The sequence below is a fragment of the Haemaphysalis longicornis genome, unplaced genomic scaffold, assembly GCF_048455015.1.
Source record: "Haemaphysalis longicornis isolate Haplotype H1 unplaced genomic scaffold, Haemaphysalis longicornis Haplotype H1 scaffold_1, whole genome shotgun sequence".
Classification (NCBI taxonomy): Eukaryota; Metazoa; Arthropoda; class Arachnida; order Ixodida; family Ixodidae; genus Haemaphysalis; species Haemaphysalis longicornis.
Window position 1 is genome coordinate 393,871,754 of NW_027526203.1, and position 27,192 is coordinate 393,898,945.

The 27,192-nt window shown below is 47.7% G+C and overlaps 1 protein-coding gene across 1 annotated transcript in view; it reads left to right on the forward strand.

Moving 5' to 3' along the window:
* LOC144155309 (synaptogenesis protein syg-2-like) overlaps positions 1–27,192 on the forward strand; it is a 659,264-nt gene that overhangs the window by 615,762 nt on the left and 16,310 nt on the right. Inside the window, exons 8-9 of the mRNA XM_077686657.1 lie at positions 6,273–6,620; positions 16,309–16,440. Coding sequence (XP_077542783.1) covers positions 6,273–6,620; positions 16,309–16,440 — 480 coding nt within the window. The remainder of the gene's footprint in view (positions 1–6,272; positions 6,621–16,308; positions 16,441–27,192) is intronic.

Genomic DNA, 27,192 nt, shown 5'->3' on the forward strand with positions numbered 1-27,192 from the left:
AGCAAATCCCACAGTGCCGCTCCGCGTTGGCGATAATTATAGCTTTCACAGTGGTTCCAGACGCGAAGGAAACAGTGAAAGCGCTTATCGAAACTGTTGCAGGGTCCCTTTAAAGCTCCGCCAATGGATCTTCCAATAATTTTCCAGACGCAGTTGCAACGAAAAGCACTCCAGACTTTTTAATTACGATGTCAAGCTCGAGAGGAATGTACTCTTCGCTGCTACCGCTTCAGTAACATAAACTACGAACATGTCACACATCATATCACGCGAGAACGAACACATAAATTGATAATTATTAAAACCGGTGATGGCAAGGAGACCTAAAATGAAAAGTTAAACAAAATCACTTGAGAAAACGATAACAAACTAATAAATAGGAAACAACTTGACGTCCGTTCAAAACGCAGTTTTCGCGGAGGGAAAATTAACTGTACAAAAAAATTACAATCAACTCCCCGGTCAATCGAAAGAAAAACGCCTTCGTTAAACAAGTTTTCGATCACTTCAGGGCTTCTCCACTGTTGCATTAAAGCACTATGTTGTTGTTTATTAACTTCCGTGTTTTACACTTTCTGTCAGGAATACCAGCGCTCCAGAATAGCTGCAGCTATGCACTTATACTGCGAGAATATCGCTTGGAAATGCTCAATGTTGTCTCCTTTTCTGTGTAAGAAATTATCTGCTTGGAGGAGCACCCGAAAAAAAATTCTGTGAAGCAAAAAGTGCGCGCGTAACGCGCCGGCTAAGCAAACAAAAACTTTGCGCTTCCAATTTCGTGAAAAGGACGTTTGCTCACTGTCAGAGAAACCTCGCATGCATAAAATTCTCTAGGCGGCTCTTTCAATGTAAGAGCATTCCAATCTCTGAAATATTTCGCGGTAGGATGCTAGAATACAGATCTTCGAGAAGCCGCTCTCTCACACTTCACTCTACTCTGGTGACACGCAAAGCTGTCTGTCCCAGGTTTCTTACAATCGTCCCCGAAGCTTATCTGGAAGGTGGGGTCTCTCATTCTTGACACCCGCTCTCCGCTGGTGACGATACTGCTGCGCGTCGCTCTACGCCCCCGAGTCGGCAAACGGCATTGCACCTTCAAATTCTTTCAGTTCCGCACTCTGGCTGCTTTCCATTAATAAATGGGGTTTGTATGCGTTACATTTCAAGCATGTATATATGGTTAGGAGAGCTTTTCAGAAACCGAAAAACGCTCCCTTCTTAGCGGGTATATACTCTGCATTACGAATTTCACGTAGACACGAGTTCTCACAAAATCAGCTGAGGCCATCTCATTGAGCCATTTGTCTACCGGAGGCCCGGGGGGATCATCAGTACAAGAGTGAGCGGCAGCGCATCGCTTCAAGACGTTGCCTCAACAGAATGTTTATTAGAGCCTTGTTGACGCTAGCTCACCGCACTACATTGGGCTGCACTTCTTTAGGCCTGTTTTCGTCCTCGTTTTTTCTCTTCGCACGGAGTTCCGCCGCCGGGAGTGCCGAGTGAACACTCGGGGTGGCCCCTCGTTCGGCCGCGGTGGGGGTTGTTGTGTTCGAGGGTGGCCCGCGTGTATACGGCCATCAGCTGCAGCCGTCCCGGGGCGTGTAGCGGCGCTTTGCTATGCACCGGGCTCGCACAAAGCAGACGCGTGCGGAGTCAGCGGTCCGCAGCCCGGCGTCTGGGAGATTGTCAACCTGGGAGAGCCGTATATTTGAGCGTGGCGGCCGGCGAGTGGCACTCGCTGACGTCGGCGAACCCATAAAGAACTGGGCCGCGAAACCGGACCTGGGCGGGGTTGCCGGCGCGGGCCTTGTTAAGGGCGGCCAAAGCTCAGCAGAAGCGGAAACTTTAAACGCGCCAGAGGCCCTCCGGCGCGCCGGGCTTGTCCCGCGGCGGTGGTCGCGCGAGGCCAAATAAATTATAACCTGCATCAAAACGACATCAACAGCTGGTGAAGGTATTGTTTTACTGATCACGTCGGCCGTCAACGTGCGCCTCGAGCTCGTTGCTGTCAACCGATTCTGGGCACGGCCGATCGCGGCTCGCCTGCCGTTTCGAACTGGCCCCCTGTTTTTGGCGGGGCCTGTGTTGTTTTACGGCTGGCGCCGTTCATTTATTTCTTTATTTGCCCATCCATTGCTACCACGCTGGGCTCTTTCGCGTCGGCTCGTGTTTGTTGGCTTTGCTCTGATTCCCAACCTTGATCGCAGCCGTCCTTCTCTTTTATTCATCTTTGTCCCGCTTCTGACTTTTTCGGCCTTGTAAGGAAGAAAATAAAAAGAGAGACTGAAACAGCCTTTATTTCTTTTTTCTCTTTCTATTTCCTTTTTTTTTATTACGATGTTCCGACAGTTTTGCGGCGGAAAACGTCGCCTTTTTGCTTTCCCTTGCGACAAGTTGTGCGCTGCGTTTTTCCTCGTTGTCTTGCCTCAATGCGCAGCCGTTTGTAAGGCCTCCTTCAGTGCAATGACCGTCAGCAATATTATTGATGCAAAGTGCAGCGTTGCGGCAAGCGAAAAAATACTAAGAGTGGGAAAGTTTGCTTGAGCGGGGCAAACTTCTGAAGAAAAAAATTCGAGAAAGGCGAAACATTTGCCGAAGTAACGAACCAAAATGCGAAATGCAGCGCAGCGCTCAGCAGGATCCCTGTGACATAACGCCCACGTGGTATAGAATGTCACATCTGCACTGGTGACCCCATAAAAATCTAATGTATCGTGTTGCTGGAACCCATATTGGTATCCAGGGTACAAAAATTTTCAGCTTGGCAGTTCGAATGCGCCGAAACAAGATATTGCGAGGCCTAAAGGCGGGTCTCGTTCTTTGTCCGCTGAAAACGCCTAATGCGCCCCTGGGGGAGCCACCTTTGTGTGGTCATAAAAACCTCGTACCCGTCGAAGTTTTTTGGGGGGAGAAAGGTTACAGCATTCAAAGAAGCGGGGCAAAGTACCCAGTGCGGTGACTCAGGGTTCGTGCTCAGGCTACACGCAAACAATGTCTCTAGTTCAAAACCGAGCTGCTTTCCTAATGGAGAGGGTAAAAGCAGAGCCCGACCTGTCCAGCATGATAGTTGCCAATTAAAGAGCCCTATGCGTTCTAAAATTATTCGCAGCCACCAACTACGGTGCGCCTCTATGTGTATGTGCATAAGACACGTTCAATCCTATAAGTTTGAAAATTTTGAATGAATTGAACATTTCGTTACCTCTCACTGCCTTAATTTCACGATACGGTTTGAGTGAAAGTAATTTTCATACTGACCACCTTTACCTAGCGAAGAATGCTCATGCTATATGAAGGAAATTTACTAGAGAACACAACACACTACTCGGCGCTGCATGCTTGTAAATTAGGCGACAGCGGAAATAGGAGAATAGGCGGAGGGTTTTCACTTCTGCCGTCCCCTTCCCAGCATCTTGCTTTTTTGTATCATAGCACTGTGAAGACGAATGCGACGGCCGTTAGGCATGTGGTGCAATAAACTCGGTATGGTACACACGGAAGCGCATCGCCTAACCTGCGCATATTCCAGCGCCGGGCTTCAATGAAGCTCAGAATTGAGCTGTGCGGGCGAAGCCACACACACCCACGCAATACGCAGCACAGGCGAGGGAGCATAACTGTGGGATTCCGTTCGAAGATTGCGTCGCTGGCGGTGTTTAGGCGTGGCCAGCCCGGGCCGGGCTGCAGGCCGGACTTTTAGCCGCCATTAATTATGCATGTTCCCTCATGCAAACGCGTTAGGCGTGCTCTGCGGTGGCACTGCGACGACCACTTATTTCCTGCGGCAGCCGCCGCACCTTATCGGGGCCGAAGCGGCGGCGTCACTGGCACAGAATAACGTTGCTTTTGTCCCGCGCGCTGCCGCCTTCTTGGCGGACCTGCTAGTGCGTCCGTGTACATTTCGAAGCCGCAATATCGAACCGATAAGGGGCACCGTTTAATGCTTGTATTCTCTTCCTCCGTCTTCCCTCATCTGCGGCTGCCGGGGGGAGACCATTGTGCGAGCGGCCAAGGAGAATGCAGACATCGGTTTCCGACTCGGTCTTTATCTGTTCCTTCTGCGCCTGTTCACAACGCCGTGCCGCTTAACAAACCGTGCGAGGGCGAGAAAAACCTCACACGGCTGCGCTCATTTCCGAACGGCATTTTTTTTCTCCTTTTTTTTTTTTGGTCATAGAGAGTCAAACGGGGGCCTTGACGCAAGGCGGAGAATTAAAAAGTATGGCTGCGACGGCAGTGATACACTTTTTGCCGGAAAGTGGGGTCATTTGCGGTGTCGTAATCTCGCTATACTTGCTCCCTTCGTTCATTTTTCCGCCTCCGTTTTTGCGCGCCGCCGCCGTGCGTTGTCGAAGATTGGTGCGTGGGAGGTAAGTACGTATATGCACGGATGTCGCCATTTTTTCTTGTTCTTCGCCTTCCTCACTTTCACTTTCTTCCGACTTTTTGCGGACACAGCCTATATATACCGTTCTTTTTTGTTACGGGCGCGACGCTTTTTGTGTTTAAACATTTTCTTGTATATAATTAGTTTCGCTGTTTCAGATAATGGAGTTTTCATACCTGTAAATTTCATTTTTATTTTTTTTTTCACTTTTTCTTATTCATTTGGGAATAAAAAAGATATGACCTGGCTGCTCAGCCCACGCCACTGCATGGTGTGAAGACACGGCCAAGGTGAGGAGGTTTACCGGGTTCCTGTGCGGGAGAAAGGGAGGGTGGGCTATTTAAAGGAAAGTTATCGAAGAAATAAAGTTGCCAGTGGGCCGCGAAACATTTTTTAAGAGAGAAACTGATGACAATAGGAAACGAAAGAAAGAGAAGCAAAATAAAAAGGCCAGGGTACGCGTGCAGAGCCACCAAAAGCACCATGAGCGACTGCGAGCCACAATATCCGACTGAGCATTTTCAGGGCATGTGCAGCACTTACGTGTGCGGCGTGGAATGCGCCACGTCAGCAGAACTCCTCTTGCGGATAGCACTGACAGCTTGCTACATTTTGTGGGTTTTTTTTAACGCGGAAGTGCTTTATTCCGGGATACACCAAGATTTCAGTGACGTCATATCCGTCACGGAAATGACGCCAGTACAACGAAGCAAGCGACCTGTAAATGGTGCACCCCTGCACACAGGGTCTTCTTGCGGTGAAGCAACCTGAAGAGTACGGTATACTTGGGGTTGTTCGCATTCGGGCTTTATATTTTAACACAAAAGTGTTTTACGCCGGGATACACGAAGATTTCACTGACGTCACATCTGTCACTGAAATGACGCCAGTACACCTTTACCCAAGAGACCCGCGAACAGGATGTCGCTCTCCAAGCACACCCACAAGACAGCGCCGCCGACCCGCAAATCATGTTCAGCTGCAGATTTCGCTGCACATTTCACTTTCGTGTTTTACCTATTCCTACAACAGAAGAATCAACCGCTGTTTTTTTTCTGTCATTAATAGTCACAGCTTGCTTTTCTCGCACAGTTTGAGATGTCAAACGGACGTATTTGACCGAATGTATGCTGCCTAAATCACAGGAGCGACTCATTGGCGGCGCTTTGCGGCTGATAGCGGAAGGCAGCCTCTTTCACTCTTCTTCTGTTTCTGCAGTTACACGGCCGCCTTATGGAACAAAATTTAATCCATATGTGCGCGTTCTAATTTGGTTTGGTAAAAAAAAATTTAATGTGGACCTGCAATTAAAATAATGCTGCTACCTTCGAATATGTACTTATCCGTTACCTCAAACGTTTCCTACAAGCTATACAGCGCTGACATGTCTGACCCGTGCCATCCGTGCTCGTATGTGGCAAGTTTAACTGCTACGTAAGCAGTGTTTTACAGCGGGGTGGTCCCTGTGACGTAAAAACGGCATCAAAAAGTGACACAAAACATTCCGCGCCAATAATCTGCCCTTCGCCAAGACATGCTACGGAATAAGAAGTATACAAAGGAAAGCAAGAAAAATGCGAGAAGGGTAACGCTAACAAAAAAAAAAAAAACTGCCAGATGCTGAGTTGAACCATAAGACAGGTCCCCATGACCTAGATATGACCCTAACAAATGTTCTCTTCACCACACTAAGCTTCACGTGCATCTTAGTTTCGTTTTAAACTCGGCGGCTCTCAGCCCTTGTTTGCGCGCAGCTTGGCTTGGGCGGCAAACCGCGCGGTTTGTCGCGTGATTTGCCTCCCTGAAATATTTGCTCGTTTCCGGTGCCGCGGATTTCCCCAGCTTCCCGAGTAGCGTGTGAATCAGTGCATCGTTCGCCGCGCAGAGCCCCCGGAGCAGCTGCACAACTGCCAGATCTGCAACCTGACCGAGACCTCGCTGGGGGTGACCTGCTGGACGGGCGAGGCCGCGCCGGCCTCCGCCGCCGCGCCCCTTCCCACGGCTCGCGGCTCGGCGAGCCTGAACACGACGTACGTGCTCGAGCTGTACAGCAGCCAACAGCCGTCGCAGGTCCTGAACGTGAGCAGCAACCAGCCGGTGTTCAGCGTGCGCAACCTGCAGCCGCGCACCGAGTACTTCATCGTTCTGTACGGGGTCAACAGCCTGGGCCACAGCAACGCCGTAAAGCTATACGCAAGCACGCTGACCTCGGCCGAAGCGCTGCTCGATACAGGTAGGCCCCGCGGCTTAAGGTGCAGCTCTGCCCACGTCTCGCGATGTTACTTACCGGCGGCCTTATTTATGCAAGCTAGGGGTAGTATCTTTATCGCCTGAGCCCGTGTTTTTGTAGTCGCGATCCGTGGGAACCCGAAGTGCTTGCGACACAAGGCAGACGCTTCAAAAGTGCCCCCAGCTTCGAAGATCATTGATTCTGCCCTGACGGTGGGGGTGCGCGAAGAGCCAATAATCCCAGACAGGCCGCGAGATGGCCAACGTGGGCGGCAGGACAGCTGAGATCTGGTGCAACGTCCGCCGTTGCCACGGGCGCTAAGAGTTTTCGAGCAACCGTTTCCACGGGTGTCAAACTCCAAGCGAAAAAGAAGGGTAACGAAAACATGCGCCCAAGATATATACTCGCTTCTCGTCTGAGGAAACAGTCCGCTTTTATAACGAACGGGGCAACTTTGCTTTGCTGCCGATCAGCATAGGAGACGCGTACGTTTCCGCACGACATCCAATTTGGGTTTGTCCTCAGCCGTATTTGTCTTGCGTGCGCCGATAAAACTCCGTGGCCGGTCTCCCTGAAAAACGCATTTATTGGTTCGTCGCTGTGCGCGCGCTAAACAAACCTTGATTCTGATAGACCTTAACTAGATTACGACAGTACATCTAGCGCAGCCATTCCTATGCCGAAGACATCGTCAGCTCTTTCCAAGCCGCTTGTCTGTACTACGTTTCGTGTTGGCGAAAGACCTCGGACAAATCTCCTAGATATGTACTAAACGCTGCGGAACCTCTTAATTTTTTTTTCTTTGCAAACTCGTTTGCGCGAGCCGGAGACTCGTTGGCGCTGGAATACGCTCCAAAAGAGCTGCTCTTTTCGCGTATCCTCCGTTACGCCCTCAGTCGACTCGTAGTATCGCAACGTTTGAAGAAAGATCATCTTCTGATACTGGCCAGGACGAGACGTCGAGAGAGTGAGGCCTTTTGCGTGTTCAATGGACCAAAAATGGGCACGGCTGTGGAAGTGATGCTCTTGCTGCCCTTATACTTACAGGTGTATTTTCTTTTTTCTTTCAGAGCTTTTTCTTGGTATCGCGATTTCTTTGTACGCTTGTTTTTATTTCATTTTATTCGGCCTCTTATTCGTTGTTTACATATACTTTTTATCCTTTTTTTCTTTTTTCGCCTCACTATGTTCACGCCACCATTTGAATAGCAAGCCCCGCCGATCGTGGGTCTAACGTACAGAACATTCATTAAAGCTCTCTCTCTCTCTCTCTCTCTCTCTCTCTCTCTCTCTCTCTCTCTCTCTCTCTCTCTGTGTGCGCGCGTGTGTGTGTATTTTTCTCATTTTGGTTCAGTAAGAATGGGAAGTGCCGCGACAATTTTTCGTATTGTTTCCATGTACAATATATTCACACGAGGAGTGTACAAGCGGGATACCGTAAATGTGTCAAAATAACACCACGGGTGTGCGTTGAAAGGTATCACATTTAGCGCGTTATGTGGCGCGCTCAGCAACCACGCACAAAAAAGAGAAGCAAATTAGGGCCGGCGCGCTTGGTATCAGTTAACACCGAGCTTTAATTTGTAACGGATTGTTTTGAACTACGAGCCGGTAAGAAAGCAATGCCGAAAAAAAATCTGTTTGTTTCTCTGCAAAGGACGTCGAAAGACTATAATGTTTCGTCGACCTTGCAGGTAACGCCTCTTCCCCTTCTCGTCCCCTATCCTCCGATCTCTCCCTCTAATAACTCCGCCCTCCTCCATCTTTCCTCGCGCGATGTCTTTCCCATCCTCTCTCGTTCCCTCTCGTGCTCTACTCCTCATCCTCTCTTTCTCCTATTCCCCCCACCCTCTTTTATTCTTATTCCTCTTCCTTTCCATTCCCCGCCCATTTCTCCCCAGCCCTTATAGTATCTCCTCTATGGACTCCTCCTTCTCCCGCATCTATTCCTACTCCCCTACTACTGCGAACGCATCACACTCTTGCCCCTCCACTTAAAGGGACACGGAAGTGAATTTGTCAAGCTTCTGTGTTTGCTTGCATTACGTAGACTGGCTCCAATAAACCCATTTATCATCGTTTACCCGGTCGACAAGGCGATATTTATTTTATGAAGCCTTGAAGAAGAAAAACTACCATGGGCGGTCTGCGGCGGTCGTACCAACTAATGCAGTGATGTCCATGCGATGTGCTACTGTGATTGGACGATGTCCAAGATTACAATTCAAGCTAGTTTCCGTGTCAGCTCTCTGAAACAACATGCGTGACATCCGACGTAATCGCTGGCTGGGTGTTCTTGATACTGCAGTATTCGGCATACCGCGCTTCTGCCATGTTGCGGGCTGTAAAACGCGTCGGATAAGCCTATACCATTACGGCTTTGAATCGTAACGGTCACTAGCTGAGGCGTACGCAGTGGACGAACGCTCTCCGCGTCCACGGAGACGCTCAAATGCGTTGCGCTTTTCCCCCCTCTTTGGCGCTTGCCTGGCTTGTGCCTGTATCGTAAGGGACGTATTCGCACAAGGCCACGGGTCGGCTGATTCGGCACTATGCCCGCAAGCAGTCGGTGCCTATGGCAACACCACGCCAACGAGAACTCGCCAGCTCGGCAGTGACAGTCTGCACGCGTTCTGCGAACTCCCCCGTGGAACAGTGAACGTTACAGCGTAAAAATGGTGAATTTAGTATAGAAACATTGCCCAAAAACAAACAAATGAGCTTCAAAAAACAAAAAGATAAGCTCGCGCTATCGGGGGTTGGAACTTTCAAATTACAGAACAATACACGTAATGTTCCAGACCACTCGGCTATAAGCCAGCGCTGTCATGAATGGAAATATAAATTATATATAGTATGGCCTGTTTACATTTTTATTTACTTTTAGCGTTCCAAGCAGCTTACATAACTATTTGTTGAATAACGATCGTGCAGTAAGCGTCCCCCAAATTACCGCAAATATCTCATCTATAGCGATTGCATTCCTTGGGCACAAAACCGATTGCAAATTTGGGGTCGTGCTGCTCGCAGCTGTGCTAGCTCAATCAGCGCAAAAAGTGCTTCTCGACCTTGGCTTTACACTGTAAATGACAGTTTCAGTTGATTTTATTTCCTTAGTACCTACATTAACTTCACTGACTCTTCCCCTGCCTTTAATTGGTCTCAGATTTTTCTGATAGCGTTCCAGTAAGCGAAGCGTCGCATGTTCGCTTGTGTGGAGCTACTTGGACTTAGACCTTGATACCGTCTACAAACTAAGAAACTGAATGCACATTCTTCCAGGCACAAACGTGCTGTGCCTTAGTTTCAACTGAGTGAACGAACTGTGACGACCCGCCAGCGGCCGGCCGACTAAGCAATGGGCCGACTGATTCTTCATTGATTGATTGGAGGGTTTAACGCGCCGACGCAACGCAGGCGATGAGGGGCGCTGTAGTGGAGGGCTCCGGATTCATTTTGACCACCTGGGGATCTTTAACGAGCGCCGAAACCTCGTACACACGGGCGTTATTGCTTTTCGCCTCCACCAGAAAAGCGGCCGCCGCGGCAGGGGATTGAGCCCGCGTCCTCGTGCTCAGCAGCACATCACCCTAACCACTGAGCCACGGCGGCGGGTGATTGACTGATTCTGTCGGAGGATCGGCGAGCCGTGCAGTAGCGGAGTCAAGCCGAGCCATAGGAAATCGGCAAGGAGCATGCAGAGAAGAGGACGGCATTTTCGAATTGATTTTTCTACTGAATGAAGTCGCATAAATGCAGTGAGGGGAGCCGAAACATGGCCCAGACACTCCAGACTACAATTTGCGCTAGTAATCCCACAATGTTTACAAATCACGTCAGTGTCCCTTTAAGCATTTCCTTGCGTCCTCTTTCCAATCTCACCTTAATACACTGCATGTTTTCGTCACCCTTTCCCTGCGCGTTTGCCTTCTCATGCATTCCCTATTCTACACTGTATTCTCCCCTAGCCCTGCTTCGCCCTTATACCCTTCCCGTCCCCCTCCTTTTTTTCCGATCACCATCAGCATACCACTGCCATCATGTTCTCCCCCTTGCAATCGCAATCCTTCCCTTCCTCTTGGAGATGGGAAGGGCAGGGCGGGAAAAAAGAGCTGCGGAAGAGGACAGGGAGGAAAGGACTCCGAAGGGAATAATGTGGGAGGGGAGGAATCCCAGTATTGCGTTTGGAGAGGGAGAACATGAAGGGCGTGGAATGCTGATGGTGATTAGAAGAAGGGAGGGGGACGGAAAGGGGTAGGGGAGAAGACGGGGCTAACCCACTTCGCCTATACTTTTTTAATCCTCTTCTCCCTCCTCTCGTCTTTTGTCTCTCCATTACTTTTTCCCCGCCCTGATGCCAGCGCAGCTAGCTTTGGTACAGACACTGCGGCTTCGCCTTGTGCGCAACGACGACCGCATGCGCATGCGAGAAATAAACACGGAGAGTGAATCGGGAGGGTAATCGGAAATGTAAAAAAAGGGATTCGTCCTGCCAAGTGTCACAAACAATAAAAAATCTCGCCGACAGAGCCACATACCCACAAACGTGTATTGGATAGCGTTTTCTAAGTCGGCCAATCAAATCAATCATTTCAGTCAGTCACGGTGTAAAATAAATAAATAAATAAATAAATAAATAAATAAATAAATAAATAAATAAATAAATAAATAAATAAATAAATAAATAAATAAATAAATAAATAAATAAATAAATAAATAAATAAATAAATAAATAAATAAATAAATAAATAAATAAATAAATAAATAAATAAATAAATAAATAAATAAATAAATAAATTTAATAAACAGGTGCTCTGGCACTAGAAATTTTACGCATACATACAGAATAGCACATACCCGCAGTGATGTATTGGACAACGCTTCAAAAGCAGGAATATATGCTGCTTTCGCACGACATTCATCCGGTCCTTGCCGCTCCGCCGAGTGTATACGCTCCAGTTCTGTTTATGTCTCACCGCTATCAGCAGAGCAAGTGGGCCGAATAAAAATCAATGCGTGCTAAGCTGCTGTGGTGACTGCTCGTACCTTTGCCGGCTGCGAACAGTTGAGAGGACCCAGGCTGCAACGCTGCGGATTTACGCTTTCCATCGTTCCCTTGTACCTGCAAGCACTTCGAAAGCTTGAGTTATCGCCAGCACAGAGAGGCCCTGCGTGATTTCCTCTCAGCAGCAGGTGCGTCTTCGCACCTCGGCTTCGCTATGTCGGATTTTCTTTAAAGTGGCTATCGAATGCGTTTATTGCTGCAACTAACAGGAAGCCAGCCAACTGCCTCAATTTGGCTTGAGTGACGTCATGTATGCCCGCAAAAAAAATCTCAAATCAAGAAAGGAAAAAAATATTGAGTGAGTTTCTAGATTAACCGGTGGTCTTAGAGCAGCCTAGGTATACTTCATGTTACTGCGTTCTAAAAGCCTTTAGTATTTGAAAAAAAAAAGGGGGGGAGGGAAGTGTTGGAGGGAACCTTTCACTCTGCGCTAATACGAAGAAAATGGGCCTGCGTGCGCGGAGTCCCTCTTAGTGTGAGCCGGGAGAAGTTGACCAGCTGAACCACGGTAAAACAAGCGTTTCGATGAAGTAGCGGTGCGCCCTTTCCCGTGGCTGGATGAAGCAAGAAAACGCGCGCAAAACGAATAGCAAACAAAACATTTAAAGAGTTTAGGGGGTACTACTAACGCTCGTGCAAGACCGTCACGGAGCGCTCAATTTCGGATCACGTGAGCGCGGTACAACGTTTTGCGTTGTCGTAAAATAGAGTGATCTTTAACCTTTCACGTTCTTCGGGACAAACACGCACAACGCTGCTTTGTAACCAAAACGCTCCGATGCCGCACTAATTTCTGTGCGCCTGCCCGTGTCAGCGTGGCGGCCGACATCACCTGCTATTTACTCCAACACGGCGAAAAACTTGTTTCATTTCTCGTGACATTTGTTGAACAGAACAAGCTATGTAACGCAGGCTCGATTCCCTGTCATACCCATGGGTTTTCAGCTCACCCCGCTGACGTCTTTTCAAATTGGCGCCAAAGTTCCATTTAGAACGTCTGGTGATCTTTACTCTAAAGGCTGAGGGACTTTTTGGTTTAACTGAAAAATCACATTTTTTCAAAGCTGTTCTGGATTTTGTTCAACGGAAAACTATGCTTTGTCTGTTGAGAAATAAACAATGAAAGTTGTGATTTCTTTTTCTTGTTTCTTTCTCTTTTTACCTGAAGAAAATTTCGCTCGCACATCGCGAACAGGGACCACCTACGAAGTCATTCAAGGCATAAAGTTTCATACTAAGAACTAGAGAGGACACTGGCGCTGAAATCATTCAACCACCATGGAGCTGATTGTGTGACGTAGAGTCGTGAATTTCGAACTTGGCTTAACTTGGGGCTTGGCGGTTGTTATGTGCACTTGGCTTCGGATTGACAGACTTTGAAAGACCCGTTTTCACTGACTATACAGCAACTGTAGCAACTACCCGGCAGAATCGCCTTCATGATTGCGACACTCCCAACGCCAAGCATACTACGGGTTGCTCGGCGCTCCCAGGGTACTTTTTTGTGCCCATGAGGACGAGATAAACTTGAAACTCCGGTAAACCTTGTGCGACATATCTTGCCAAACTTGCCTGGGTGAAGTTCTCAAAGGGTTCACGCTGACATATCACAGGTCGATATCCCGCCAGCGTAGTTTGTCAGTGTCACAGAAGGCCATGGCACGATTCGCAAATCCCACATGTAATTTACACCGAAACGCCCATAGAATGCTCACTGGTTAGGTGTTAGGATTACAAGAGAGAGGTGGAAAAATTATTGCACGAAAGTCAATTTGGCAATAAGAAAACACCAACAGTGACAGACATAACCAAGCATTCAAAATAACATTACGATTAATGTAGCGGATACGGGTATGCAGGCACGCAATTACAATTTGCGATTAACAGCCGGAAAAATAAATTTCTGGGCAAGGTCATGCACGCTTGTTATGATGCGACGCTTGGGTTTTTGAGGGGAAACAGTTGTACATGTGCTAGACTTTTAACCTTCAGAAAGCGAGCAATCGCGGGAAAGAAAACTTGAGCTCGGTTTCTTTACAAAGTGTATGTCGTTGTTTGCCGTCATGAGGTGTAATCATCAATGAATAGGTCAGGTTTCAGAAAGCGTCAGGTCGTGCACCATTTGGCGCACCTCGCGGCAGGTTTCCTCCTGTGATTCTCTCTGGATCTCCGCAATGGCGTCAAAATAATGATTATTGGGCTGAATCTTCCTCTTGGGAAAGAGGTCCGAGTCCGAAGGAGCTAAATATGCCAAATAGGGTGGGTGCCTAAGTGAGACAATGCTTTCCAACGATCGCAATTAAATGGGCCATGCAGATAGAACGCAAGTTTGGTTCATTCGAAAGATTGCCTCGTTATAATCATACCGACACAATTTTTAACGCACACTTCGCTCAAATAAGCTATACAATTAGGAAAAAAAGGGAATGGCCGTGCGGCCCATTACCTCATTTCCCGCAACAGAACCTATGATGCCATATGTGCCCAGCTGTGCGATTGGCTGAGGCCGGCAAAAGCAAACGCAAATTATAGGCACGGCTTATAAGCTTACCGAATGACCTATTTGCGCCTAAAAGTAATGCATATTCATTTTCCAGCACTAAGAATGGTGCGGTAAACAATGAAAGTTACGAAAATAACCGTGCGCATAGAAGTAGCTATGCGCACTGCTGTTTGTACTGGACGCACTATGCTTGTTTTAGCTGCACAGCAGCCCGCCGCTTTGAAGTTGTCTTACTGGCCGATTGGGGAAACCGACGTTGTCTTACGGGACCCTGTTTGTCGAACATGCCGCATGTTTCACGAAACGATTAGTTTATATAGCAATAAAATCAAGCCAGGTGCAAATACGGTCAAAAACAAAGCAATGGCGGACAATGGTCCGTGGATGTAGAGTTCCTGTATAAGCGATATACAGGAACTCTACGTGGATGAGTATGGTAGCGCCATCTGGGAGGACTCACGGCAAGCAAGGCTGCAGAGCCGAATAATGTAGTCGAAGTTTGTTTGAATGCGCGCTCTCATGACTTCATTGCCGACGTCACGGTAACCCATGATGTGGCGGGCGAATCAAAATTTTAACCTAAATTGATTAATTTATCCGTGAATACTGCATCATTTGCTTCCGGACAAACGCTGAGGGCACTATAAAACACGAAATTTTTGGCATAAAACAAACTTGTATTTTGTCGGCATGGCCCCTTTAAGAAGTGGCTGAATGGTTTTGACATTTTCTTGGTTGAGTCTGCTAAAGGTCTTGCGGACCTCTCGTCATCTTTCAGGGATTTTCTACTGCTCTTGAACCGAGTTTGCCCCTTAAACACCTTGCATGACTCATTGCATTGTCGTAAACATGTCGAATTATGAGAAGAAAAAAAGTCTTGCACAGTTTCACGCATAATTTTACGTTCGCTCTCTCTTCTAACTTGATGTTCACGACAAAATCGCTGACGTAGTAACCCACGTGGTCAAAATAGCAACCGTTGCTGTTTGACTGAGTCTGGGGTTTGATTGATGGATTGGTTATAAGCTTTAACGCGCCAAAGTTACACCTCGGCTATGAGGCGCGCCGAAGTGGAGGGCTCGGGATTAATTTCGACGCCATGGGGATCTTTGACGTGCGTTGAAATAGCTGCACGCGGGCATTTTCCCTTTTCGCCTCCATCAGAAATTCAGCCACCGCGGCCGGGATCGAACCCCCGTCCTTGGGCTCAGCAGCCCAACGCCATGGCCACTGGGCCGCCACGGCGGGTAGAAACAGTTGCTCTGCTCCCGATGTACACAGAACGATGTCTTTTGACTCGTTGGCTTACGAAGGTCGGTGCTCCTTGGGGCTCTTCGGGCTTGAGGACCACTGTTTAGCTGAATAGGGCGGGAGCTATATAGAGGAATTATATAGTACGTGCCGCCTAGTGCTGCCCTCTGTGTGCATGTTACAAAGCTTTTCGCGAAACGTTTTTGATACCACCTCATCGATATCATGTTTGAAAGGAAAACTAACAGTGGAGAGTGGTACAAAGTGCATGTGAGACATATTTAAGTCCGATTACATTGTTCGGTTTCATTCTTCATCGACCGCTGCGATTATGGCCAACTTTTCCTACCATAGCGGTCTGTTCTCGCCATGAAGATCAAAGCAATTGTCCCCAGTAGAGATGAGTGATTTGGAAGCCCTGGAAACTATATGTACGAAGCCATGCAGGCAACTAAATGTGCGTCTGATTTGAACAAAATGAGCGAGTGAGAAAAATGGAAAGCTTGTAGCCTTATTATAACAGAATTACCATTATTATTATGCCAGAATTGACAGCCGTAACAACGACCGCTTTGACAGCCATACATAAAATCATTTAATTTCGTACCCCTAAAAGCAAAGAGGAATAAAGAAATTTAATTTCATATTGAACCGTGGACAAGTCTTTCTAGGTGGTAAACGGTGGCTTTACTTAAACAGGAACAGGGGGCTAGGGGAGGCGTATATACTTCACACCACACTTGCCTAGATATCCGGTGCAAAGTGTGTTTACCGACTGGAGTGTGACCGTGGTCGGCTGTGTGGCCATTCGATTTCACCGCTGCCATGGTTGGCTCGTTCCCTCATTAGTGCGTTCAATGCGCCCGGTGCAGAGCACGCCTGGAACGTCCTGGGCCTCGGCGTCTACTCAGCCATCCTCGTCGTGGTGCTTATCATCCTGTGCCTGGTGCTTTTGGTGCTCGCCTTCGTCGTCAACCGCTGGCGCAAAGGTCACACGCTCAGAGGTAAGCAGCAACCCGAAGCAGCGCCTTTGGTGTTAGCTGGTTCATGCGTATACTTTTGTTTGATTTGCACACCGATAAAATTGATTCCCAAAGGAGCAACGACTATAATGTTGCGGGAAGGCGTAGCGACGTGGTAAGTCCGTTTTCGCTTTGAGTAGCTGCAGCGGATCATGCTTGCTAGCATGGGTTTTTTATCCGTCTTGCTCAGCTTTGTGGTAGCTGTAAAATAAAAATTCAGCATTAATTTTCTGCGTTATTCTCCACGCGCTGAAATAAAAATACAAATCAGGGACCGCCGCATCAGTGGATCCAAATTTCTGCGCCTGCAAAGTAATTTCTTACTTTCACGGGACGCTTTCGCGTGCTTAGTGTTCGGTAATACTTGTAGAGCGGCGACAACAAAGGCTTGCGGAATCGCCAAAAGCGGCGAACGTGAGAATTCGGATGAGGGTCGGCAACGAAACATTCGACAAGTTGGATGGGTCTCATGGTAGCAGCGTAGGAGAATCGTTCTTAATGAAAAGACGAGGTGAATACGGACACTAAGGGCAGACAAAGGATAGAACCAGAAAATCCTGGTACTCGGGTGGGCTCTACCATGCCGTCCGTTTCCTCGCAGTACAATTAACGCTGTTTTTGTGTACTCGACGTGTTCTCAGAGCGAAACATACGGAGAAAAATGTGAGGTAGATGATTCAGACTGATCTTATTATAAGAGCAGGATTCTCTCGCATGAATGCGCCATCGCTTAGTCTGTCGAATAAACAGTCCAGATTTCTTCGTGAGGCTTCAACAGGTAACAATAGGCGGCGAGAGTGCAATAATGGTATGGGTGCTTATATGCACGTGTCTTCTGAATAAATGCACTCTTTCTCTTATGCGTCCTCGTCTCGTCTTTACGCGGTAAGAATTTTTCAAGAATGGAGCACCAACTCGCCGGAAAATCCGTACTTCTCACTCTGTCTAGCCTCCGTGTTGCTTAGCGTCAGTCTTAACTCAGGCAAGCAAAGCTGAGGCTTCCGGCTGACAGAGCCCCGCTCAACCCTCCGCTTTCTTTTGAAGTGTAGTGATGCGCCGTCGTTTTAGATACAGCGTAAAAGAAGAACGCGAGGATTTGCATACTATTGGTTATACACAAGGTTATGAGTTGCAACTGCACTCGTCGTCCGAAATAGAGAGACTCGCAACCGTTTCTACAAACACGTTCTTACAGCATTCTCACAAAGTAACTGCCTAACAGTTCACTGCATATTTCCAGCTTATTGTGATAACCATATCCCAGAGCAGTTCCATATGACAAGGGGTTCCCGTTCACTTTTGCCATTACATTTTGCTCAGGTAGTAACATGAGTAGCAGTGATTTTTTTCTTGATACCCTTACTGACGTTTTACCCTCTTGTTCGCGCTTCGTTCACAACAACAGCGGGCTCGATTTCAACAAAATAAGTTAGTTCGTGCATTAAATTGAAAAAAAAGACAACTTATTTGAAGATAGGTTAGAGGATTTTGAGGAATGCCTGAGCAAATCGTCTCCCTTTCGAACCTGAGGCTCGCCCCGATGCGCTCGCCCAGCTCCGGCATCCGAAGCCTGCAACCCGCCATTTCTCGCACGCCCCTCTTACACGGTGCGAACCGTACTTAGCGCTCCCAGCGCCTAAGTGGTCACGTCTACTCGCTTGTGCAGCGGTATTGGCTGCCTTTTTAAACCTTTTCAAAATTCCGTGTTACCCCTACCCTCCCAAGAAAAAAACAAAAATAAAGTTGTTATCGGCATTTTATCGCCGTCATTTTCCGTCGTCCCTGTTTTGTCGCCCGGAACTGCATGCGCTCTCCATTTTCCGATCCGTACAAGCCGCGAGGGGACTAACGGTCCGGTCGTCAAGACGGCGTGCGACCGGCGGATCGGCACTGGCAGGTGACGAGCCGCGCGTCGACTTGACGTCTCCTCGGCAACTTCGGTCGCCGAGCGAAGACAGCGCCACAGCAGTCACGTGCTCTTTCCTTCTCAGTTCTGTCGCTCCGGGAATGTACGGATGGTAGCAAATTATTGCCGAAATCAACAATCTATTGCTTACTCAATAATATCTATTGCGCGACAGAACACAATTATATTCTAGGTCTCAGCATAGATGCACTGTTTTACACTCTGTTTACACACTGTTTTACAATCTCCGCTAGTTAAGACAGATATTAATTATTTTGCTTATATAATTAGTCCGGTGTTTAGTACACTTCACGACTCTTGTATTTACGCATCTGAAAATATCTGCTGCTGTGCTTATATACTCGTTTTTTTTTTGCCTGATCTTCTGTGCCACTGGTACGCTTTAAAAACTAGACACGTTCTCTAAAGAATTAAACGAAATGAGCCTTTATACGAGACGAAATCTGCTCACCATGAGTGTAAAACATTTAAAAATAATCCGCTTCGGAAAACACGCATAGATATCTGCTCAACAATGAACCGCAAAAAGTGTAACCCAGTGTTCCACTTCGGCCTAATTAAAGCAGACAGTAAACTAAAGAAATTACAACTTTATTTCATGCTGAAGACGATTTGATTTTTTTTCTGCTATTGTAGTTATCTTAATTTTTTTTTTTGAAAAATCTTGTCCCGTTTAAATAGAGACCAGCAGGCAAGTGGCATCTGGACTGTGCCGTTTTTTTTTTTTTTGGGGGGCGTAATATATGATTTGGCGCTCCGGGAGTACAGATTTGTCTCCCAGACTTTAATGGACATTCTACTCCGCAGAAAACCGACGAGGGCGGGGGTTTTATAGGGTTTTACCTATAAGCGTAGTGCCTCATAGCTAACTTGTCATGTACTTATCCAGGAGATGAATTTGCTTACTCACCCGCCGCGGTGGCTCAGTGGCTAAGGCGTTGCGCTGCTGAGCACGAGGTCGCGGGTTCGATTCCCGGCCTCGGCGGCCGCTTTTCTGATGGAGGCGAAAAGCAAAACGCCCGTCTGTACGAGATTTCGGCGCACGTTAAAGATCCCCAGGTGGTCAAAATTAATCCGGAGCCCTCCGGCGCGCCTCATCGCCTGCGTTGCGTCGGCGCGTTAAACCCTACAATCAATCAATTTGCTTACTCAGCATAATCTAATGCAATACAATATGGGTTCCTAAAACCCTACAACTCAAAATTCCCAGAGTAAATTACCAGAAGGAAACATTGCTTAAAAATAGGAATCATTCTGGCGGTACCCGATTTTCAAGGGAGATACCACTGCAGAAAGTGTTTTTAAATGGTATGAGGAAATGGTAATGGTAAAGTGTTGGTATGAGGAAAAATTAAATCAACCATAAACTGTGGCCAGCCCGACCACATTTTTTTTTCGATTGGAGACACAGGACAGAGCACGACTGAGTCACAAACAGCGCATGAACGAGACGAAAGGAAGATCACACAAACACGGCACACAAACACGGTGTGATCTTCCTTTCGGCTCGTTCCTGCGCTGTTTGTGACTCAGTTATGTACCAACTGGCCCGCCTACAATCTGTGTTGACAGAGCACGGTTTTTAATTTTCTATTTACTGCAGACACCGCCATTTGATCATATTCTGAACTAGATCAAGTTTGGGCACACTTTCAAATAGTAGCGTTACCTGCTAGTTGCTTTGAAAATCTAAACCATGGACGCCATGAGGAAGACAGCGTGAGTGCCAAGTTCTGGATATTTGGAACGACGTTCTCAATGAAGCCTCAAGTCAACTCCGACGTTACTTCGCACCACAACAGCGAAATCCAGGCCTTTGTTTACTGGTGCGGTCACGCAGGCTTGGCAGAAAGCAATACGTCCGGCACATCAAAGCCGGTACTTTGAAAGTAGCTCCAGAATGGCGGCTCCGTGCCGGGGCTTGTCGCAAAAATCATGACATATGACAGTGTCTGGCTCTGTCAACGTGTCAGCTGCGTGTCGAGAGAACCCCTAGTCCTAAATCACGCACAGAAGGCGCCGCACGGCTCCTCACTCACACTTATTTTCTTCCGGATTCTCGGCAAGGTCTATCTTTCTTTGTATCTGCACAGGGAAAGACAGAAGCTGTTTGCTGTCGCACTCTTTTCCCCATTCCCTGCTTCTTGCAAATCTCTCCCGTAGAACTCAGCTGTCACGCACTGTCACGGGGGCGGTATATACCTCGCTCTTGAAACACTGAAACAATGCGGGAGATTTTTTGACACTATTTTGTTCGATGTCAAGGCCTAACCCTCTTTCTACGTGTCACCTTAACGCCCGCTCCTTTTTTCTCTGTGGCATTTTCGTTCCCCAATGCCGCAGTGTCGCCCTCCTGCGCTTGCGCTTTAAGGTCGGGTCGACCTGCCCCCACTCTCGACCAAACACTCCACCGCTTAGGTATGCAAGCAATCTAAGGGCTCTCGCGCGGTTTGCCGAACCTACAAGAAAACGGGACGAAATGTTTGGTTACAACGAACGTTCGTGGCTGTGAGAACCAAATAAATCGCAAGCATCCAGCCTTGTAAGCAGGACAATGTCAAGGCTAAAGTTCTGTGTACGTCATCCTGGAAACTGCGCTACTGCGAGAGAAAAAAATCGTACTTTGCAGCTCGAATACTGCTAGGCAGAACCGAAAAGAAACAACGTAGGGGCAGAGTGCAGGCGCTGCCGCTCTCTGTGTGTGAGTGTCTTGCCGTCGTCGCCGTGCTTCGTAGTTTTTCAGAAAATCTCTTTTTTTACCCAGCACCACAGCGCAGCGGGGATACCACGTTGCATCAGAACATCTCGAGGGATCTGTCTAGGCCGTAAAAACAGCAATACATCGACGAAAAAAAAATGCCACGAATTTCAGCACTGCAAATATAGCTCTATATTTTGGATAACGTTAGCGGGCATAACAAGAAGCGGGGGGGCAGTATACCGCATTTCGTTGAAACGAAGGGAGGGTGGTGAAAACATGGGCGTTCGTTGATCAATACTAAATCACGTAAATCACGGACCCTCCTTGTTTTCTATCAAGAGACAAACTGTAAGCCGGAACCAACGTCGGGTAGTTAAGCGCAAGAGGAAGCAGGTACTTCGCCTGATCTTTCGCAACCTTTTTTCAGCCTGTGAACCAACACCATCTGTGGCATGGCAAAATTTGTGTGAGGGCTGCAATTCCTGACTGCAGCAAGGGGTGTACCCCAAGAAGTCGGCCGAACTGGACATATAAATTTTATCCCGAAAGAAAATCAGTGCGGATTTCTGTTGCGAAAGACTCGATAAAAACATCAAATAGGAAAGTGCACGTAGGTATATACACAGCACAAAGCAAATAATTTACTTAACCTGTAAAGTCAATTTGCGGTAATTACCTATCCGTCCGACCCGACCTGGCTAATTACCGCCAAGTGCGAAACGCTGGTCCCAGGGAATTAAAATTCGGAGACTACGTTCCTTCCTACACGCAGAGGCTGTAAAAGCGGGAGTTTTCGACATTCTTAAGTTTATAAAAGAAGGTTGGACATGCTTTGAAAATGCCTCCATGCCTCCAAGGCCTGTAAAGATACAGAATTGGTCTTTGCGCCTGAAAATTCGTCATACGAATTCATGAAAGTAAAGGCAGGCTTCTTTTTTATAATCAACCCCAAGGTTTCATTAAACCGGATGATCGTGGTACAGTATAGGAGGACAGTGAACATGGTACGCGAAGAGGTTCAAAGGCACGGTAACTTTAGCGCATTGCACCGATTCCATACATACGTGTCTGTCGTGTTATTACGTGTCCATATACATTTTGTGACACCGCAAACATTAAATGCAAGGTGCAGTCTTCGTCAAAATTTTCAAGGCCACACCACCTGTGGCCGGAGCAGGTGCATGGCCGAGAAGGGGCTCTGCGGTCGCGGCTGCCGGCTGGTTGCGCTGCTAAAGCGAGTGAGGATGACGTTTTTAAAGCCAAGTTTTTAATTACAAGTTTTTAAATTATCGTCTGTATATTTTCCGCAACTGAAATTTTGTTTTGTTGTATTATAACACTGGAGTTTAAGGTTGAAATTTATTTTGCATACCCAGCTTTCTCGCTCAAAATTCCGACCTCTCAGGAATCTAGAAACATCAGTTCAGGAAAGTGACATTTGGCATAAAGCAAGAAGTCAACGTGAAGATGAAAAGTCTAAAAGGAGTTTCCAGGATTCTGAATATTCTTTGTGTAATTCGCTGTCAAATCTTACTCCCCATGCATTTGTATGGGATAGTTTTCATGGCTCTAAAGCTTAGTCGCGCAACGCGCTAGACTTGAAACTGTGCACAAAGCAAGTTTTCACCCCCAATATTAGCTACGCGAAAATATATTACATTTCGATGAATAACTACAGAGTAATCACTGTTGAAACGACTGCCATGAGCGGGAAAGCTGCACATGGAAATTTAAGAACAGGTGACCAAAGAGGAAACTAGGTAGCTTAGCCAATTTATTCAACCTACAACACACCCGCCTCGATAACACGACTGGATACGCTCTATTTTCGTTGTTTCATCGCATGTCCGGTAATGCGCAGGCACGGAAAAGAAATGGTGTATCCTGCGATGGGTATTTCATGCCTGCAGAAAAAAATTTCCCCGCATTTCCCCGAGGGGAAGAATGTGAAAGTGCGAATGCAGGAGTTGAATTTGCGCGGTTCGGTAATGTTCGCGAAAGAGAGATCACACACACACACACAACTACAAAGAAAGAAAGATGCATTTATTCACAGACACCTATTTGTGTGGTCGTTGTACTTGTTTGCTAGAGCGGATCTCAGCTTTGAAATTTCGTGCCAGTACTCCTTTAAGCGGGTGCATTAGCCCTTCTCACGCCCGATTCCTGGCCAATCCCCCACGTGGGTATGTGCCATGCACAGACATTTATTTGTGTTGTCGTTGTACTTGATTGCTAGAGCGGATCTCAGCTTTGAAATTTCGTGTCAGTACTCCTTTAAGCGGGTGCATTAGCCCTTCTCACGCCCGATTCCTGGCCAATCCCCCACGTGGGTATGTGCCATGTCAGCGGCCAGGTAGCGCGCGCCCATCTCCCCCCGTTGCCAAGGAAGACGAGGAGATTCCTGGCCAATCCCCCACGTGGGTATGTGCCATGTCAGCGGCCAGGCAGCGCGCGCCCATCTCCCCCCGTTGCCAAGGAAGACGAGGAGCGCGCGCACCCGCAGCTGTTGCTATGTGGACGGACGGCGGTCACCGGAATTCAGGGTCGCTTATAAAGTGCATTCGCACTTTAAAAAAAGTTACACCATCTTCCACGTGGGAACCCTGAGGGGATGCAAAGCCGTGGAGTAGTAGCGTGTTAATTGGTTGTTAGAGTAAAGACACGTGTAGTAGCGTATTAAATGTCTTCTTTATTTATTGAGTAGTGGGGAACGTTTTGCGGCTTCTCGTTCCGAAGCGAGGAATCCGCGCTTCGACGCTGGCGTTTCGAAGCGTTGTCACATTGCCGAAGGCCATCTGGATCAGCTGCTCGCCGCTGGCGTTTCAAAGCGGCTTGTCGTTCTCGAAGCGAGGAATCCGCTGCTCGACGCGGCCGTTTACGTTCGGCGTCGCGAGCTCTCCTCTGTGCAGCCTTGTCTTCGGAGGCACGAGACGAGCCGAGCGGCGAGGGGGAGCGGCAAGGAGGAGAGCGGCGTTATCACAGCTGGTTAGGGCTCCTGGAGCGACAGTGTTGCCGGTGTCTTCCTGAGCCGGCACGAGGCGAGCCGAGCGGCGAGGAGGAGAGCGGCGTTATCACAGCTGGCGTGGAGAGGGGGACGGGGAAGAGAGGTGCGGAAGCCGGACGACGGAGGGTCGACTAAGAGATGCTTTGCATCTAAAACGTCGAGAATCACCTGCGCATGCTTCGCAAAAAGCGTTCGTGCGCTGTCTACAACAAAATGAAAACGCTTGGACGGTACCCGGCTGGGCACGAAACAGCGTGGTTCCAAATTCATCCCGAATACTTCACGACGCCACCTGCTGCGCACTGCCTGCGCTCAGAATCATTCATCGCGCCGCACTTGGTGGACGCGCCTGCTACAGAGAGAAAGCTAGAGCGAACGTCCTCCTCACTCTCTTTAGCAGCGCATCCAGCCGGCAGCGGTGACCGCAGCGCCCCTATCCGGCCGGGCGCCTGCTCCGGCCACGGGAGCCCTGGCCTAGAAAATTTTGACAAAGACTGTGCGTAAGCGTTCAGAGGCAACTAAATTTAAGCATGAATCGCTTACAGTTGGCTCAACGTGGCGGCCTCATCATGGCAAGCTCCAGGCCGTGATAGACCGTATGCGGAGCGAGCTGGGGAGCGCGGGTGTCACACAAACGTCATACCAGAGTCCTTCAAGGCTTTCATACCCACCGGCAAGTTAAAGGAGCCATGAAGAGAGAATACAACTTTGTTTAATTTGAAAGAACTAGGATTCATTATCTCACTCACCTCCATCACAGCCACAAAAGATGTTTTTTTAACGAAAAAAAAAGCAACAAGTATTTAAAAACTTTCAAATTTTGCGCCAAAGTGGCGTGTTTGAGCAAGAATGACGTCATACGGGCCAACAATAAAACATAATTTTCAGTGCGTTAACAGCACATTAGCATTCAAGTGATGCGGTCGAATGAAACTAGAGGCCCCATTACTGACGTCCAGTCACGTGTCGTCGCGACAGCTCAGTTAGGCGACCGCCAATCGCACAAACAAGGTTCCGTGACGTCATAGAAAAGTTGCGGGAAATTGGCTAGGGGGTCGCGACTGCTTCACACGTTTTTTTGGAAGATTGCGATGATATTGGTATCATTGTTACCGGGACTAAGCAGTCTTTCTAATAAACCCAACTTGTATTTTGTCTTCATGGCTCCTTTAAAGGGACTCTGCAACACTTTCGATAAGCGCTTTCACTCTTTCCTTCGCGTCTGGAACCATTGCGAAAGCCATAGGTATCGCCACCACGGAGCTGCGCTGCGTGATTTGCTCGTCGCACCAAATACGCCCTCCATTTCTGCTTTGTTTTTGTGGCTTTTTTTTAAAGTTGCTATCGAAAAGCGTTCATTGCTGCAACTCAATGAAAACCGGCCAACAGCCGCTACATGACTTTAGTGACGTAATTCGAGCCGTCGAAGAACGTCAAGACCGGGAAAAAAAAGAAAAACATTTTGAGCGACTTTACCAGTTATCTGATGGGCATAGAGCAGTAATTTTTGGCTGAGGTACTTTGCGACCCCCTAATCTAAGTACTAGGTGTGTTGGGTGACTACGTTCTGCAAGCATTTAAGATTTCAAAAAAAAAAATAAAAAAACTGAAGGAAGTGTTGCAGGGTCCGTTTAAAGAATGACAACAGCCGAGCGACAGCACATTTATGTTGGTATCCCTGTTCGACCAATCGCTGAAGAACGGGCGTGGCGAAGCAAAACGTCACCATGAAATGGGCTCGCGAGCTTGACACGCAGTAACATTTAGCCTACTTTAAAGGGACCCTGCAACACATTTTTAACTTTTTTCGAAATCTAAATGCTTTCAGAACGTAGTCAACCATTGCATGCGGTACTTAGATTAGGCGGTCGCAAAGTACCTCAGTGAAAAATTACTGCTCGATGTCCTTCAGATAATTTAGAAATTTGCTCCAAGAAGTTTTTTCTGTTTCCCGGTCTTGGCTTTCTTCTACCGCTGTAATTACGCCATTACAGCGGTGTAGCGGCTATTGGCCGGCTTTCCTTCAGTTGCAGCGATGAACGCATCTAATAGTCACTTAAAAAAAATCGCCACAAAAGCGAAGCACAAACGGAAGGGGTATGTACTGCGACGAGTAAATCACGCAGTGCAGCTCCATTCTGGCGATAACTGTAGCTTTCGCAGTGCTTCCAGGTGCTAAATAAAGAGTGAAAGCGTTTATCGGCAGTGCTATAGAGACGATTTAATACCAAGCCTTGTATTCGTCGTAGCACTCGTCTGTATAGATGTTGAAGGCAGCGTAAAATTTAAGAATTTACCCTGTAATAGTGCATTCATTGTTTGCTTGAATATGGTCGTTCGTCACTGTATTATGACCACCTAGTGCTTCTAATGGGCTGGTTCAAATTGAACAACTTTTCTTTTGCTTGGCGTCCAGCATAGGGGCATGATTGAAGGGGGCAGAAGTGCGTTCGCGAACACAACATGTGCACGAAACATTGATGAGCACAACTATGCTACTGCTCGTAACGTAGTACCGTTCCGAGCACGGCGTTCTCGTTGGAAACCGGTCGGGAATCGCTATGCGCGGTACAGAAGTGATAGGAATGGGCTGGGAGCATATTGAAGGGGCCAGCTGCGGTGTGCAATGAAGAATAGCAGGTCAAACTTCAAAGGGTTTACAACAAATCTAATTATTGTTCAGGTTTTAAAGCAAGAACAAAGTGACATACGGGAGAAACAAGAAAATCGGTAGAAGCCTTTTTTGTGTTTCGTTTGTACCGTGAGTACGGCGATATAACCTCCTCCACAGGTTTTATTTAAAATGTTGTATTCAAGTAATTGATGCACAAAGAACGCTTTAAATTACAACAGTGAGTAATCCACGCTTTGTTCCTGAGCGTTTTATTTAAGTGTTTTGGAGAAACCGAGCTCGGGTGCCGGACTATTTTACACACCCCGGAGAAACATCGAGTGGAGGTAATAGCACGGGAGAGCTGCTTCCGTTGCTGTTCATAACTTGTAACCAAGTACAGCGCTACGAACCTTACGGAACTTTCTCTTCACCACTCATTTCCTGCCTGCCCATGCATTGCCAAGGGCGGCATACTCTTCGTTCAG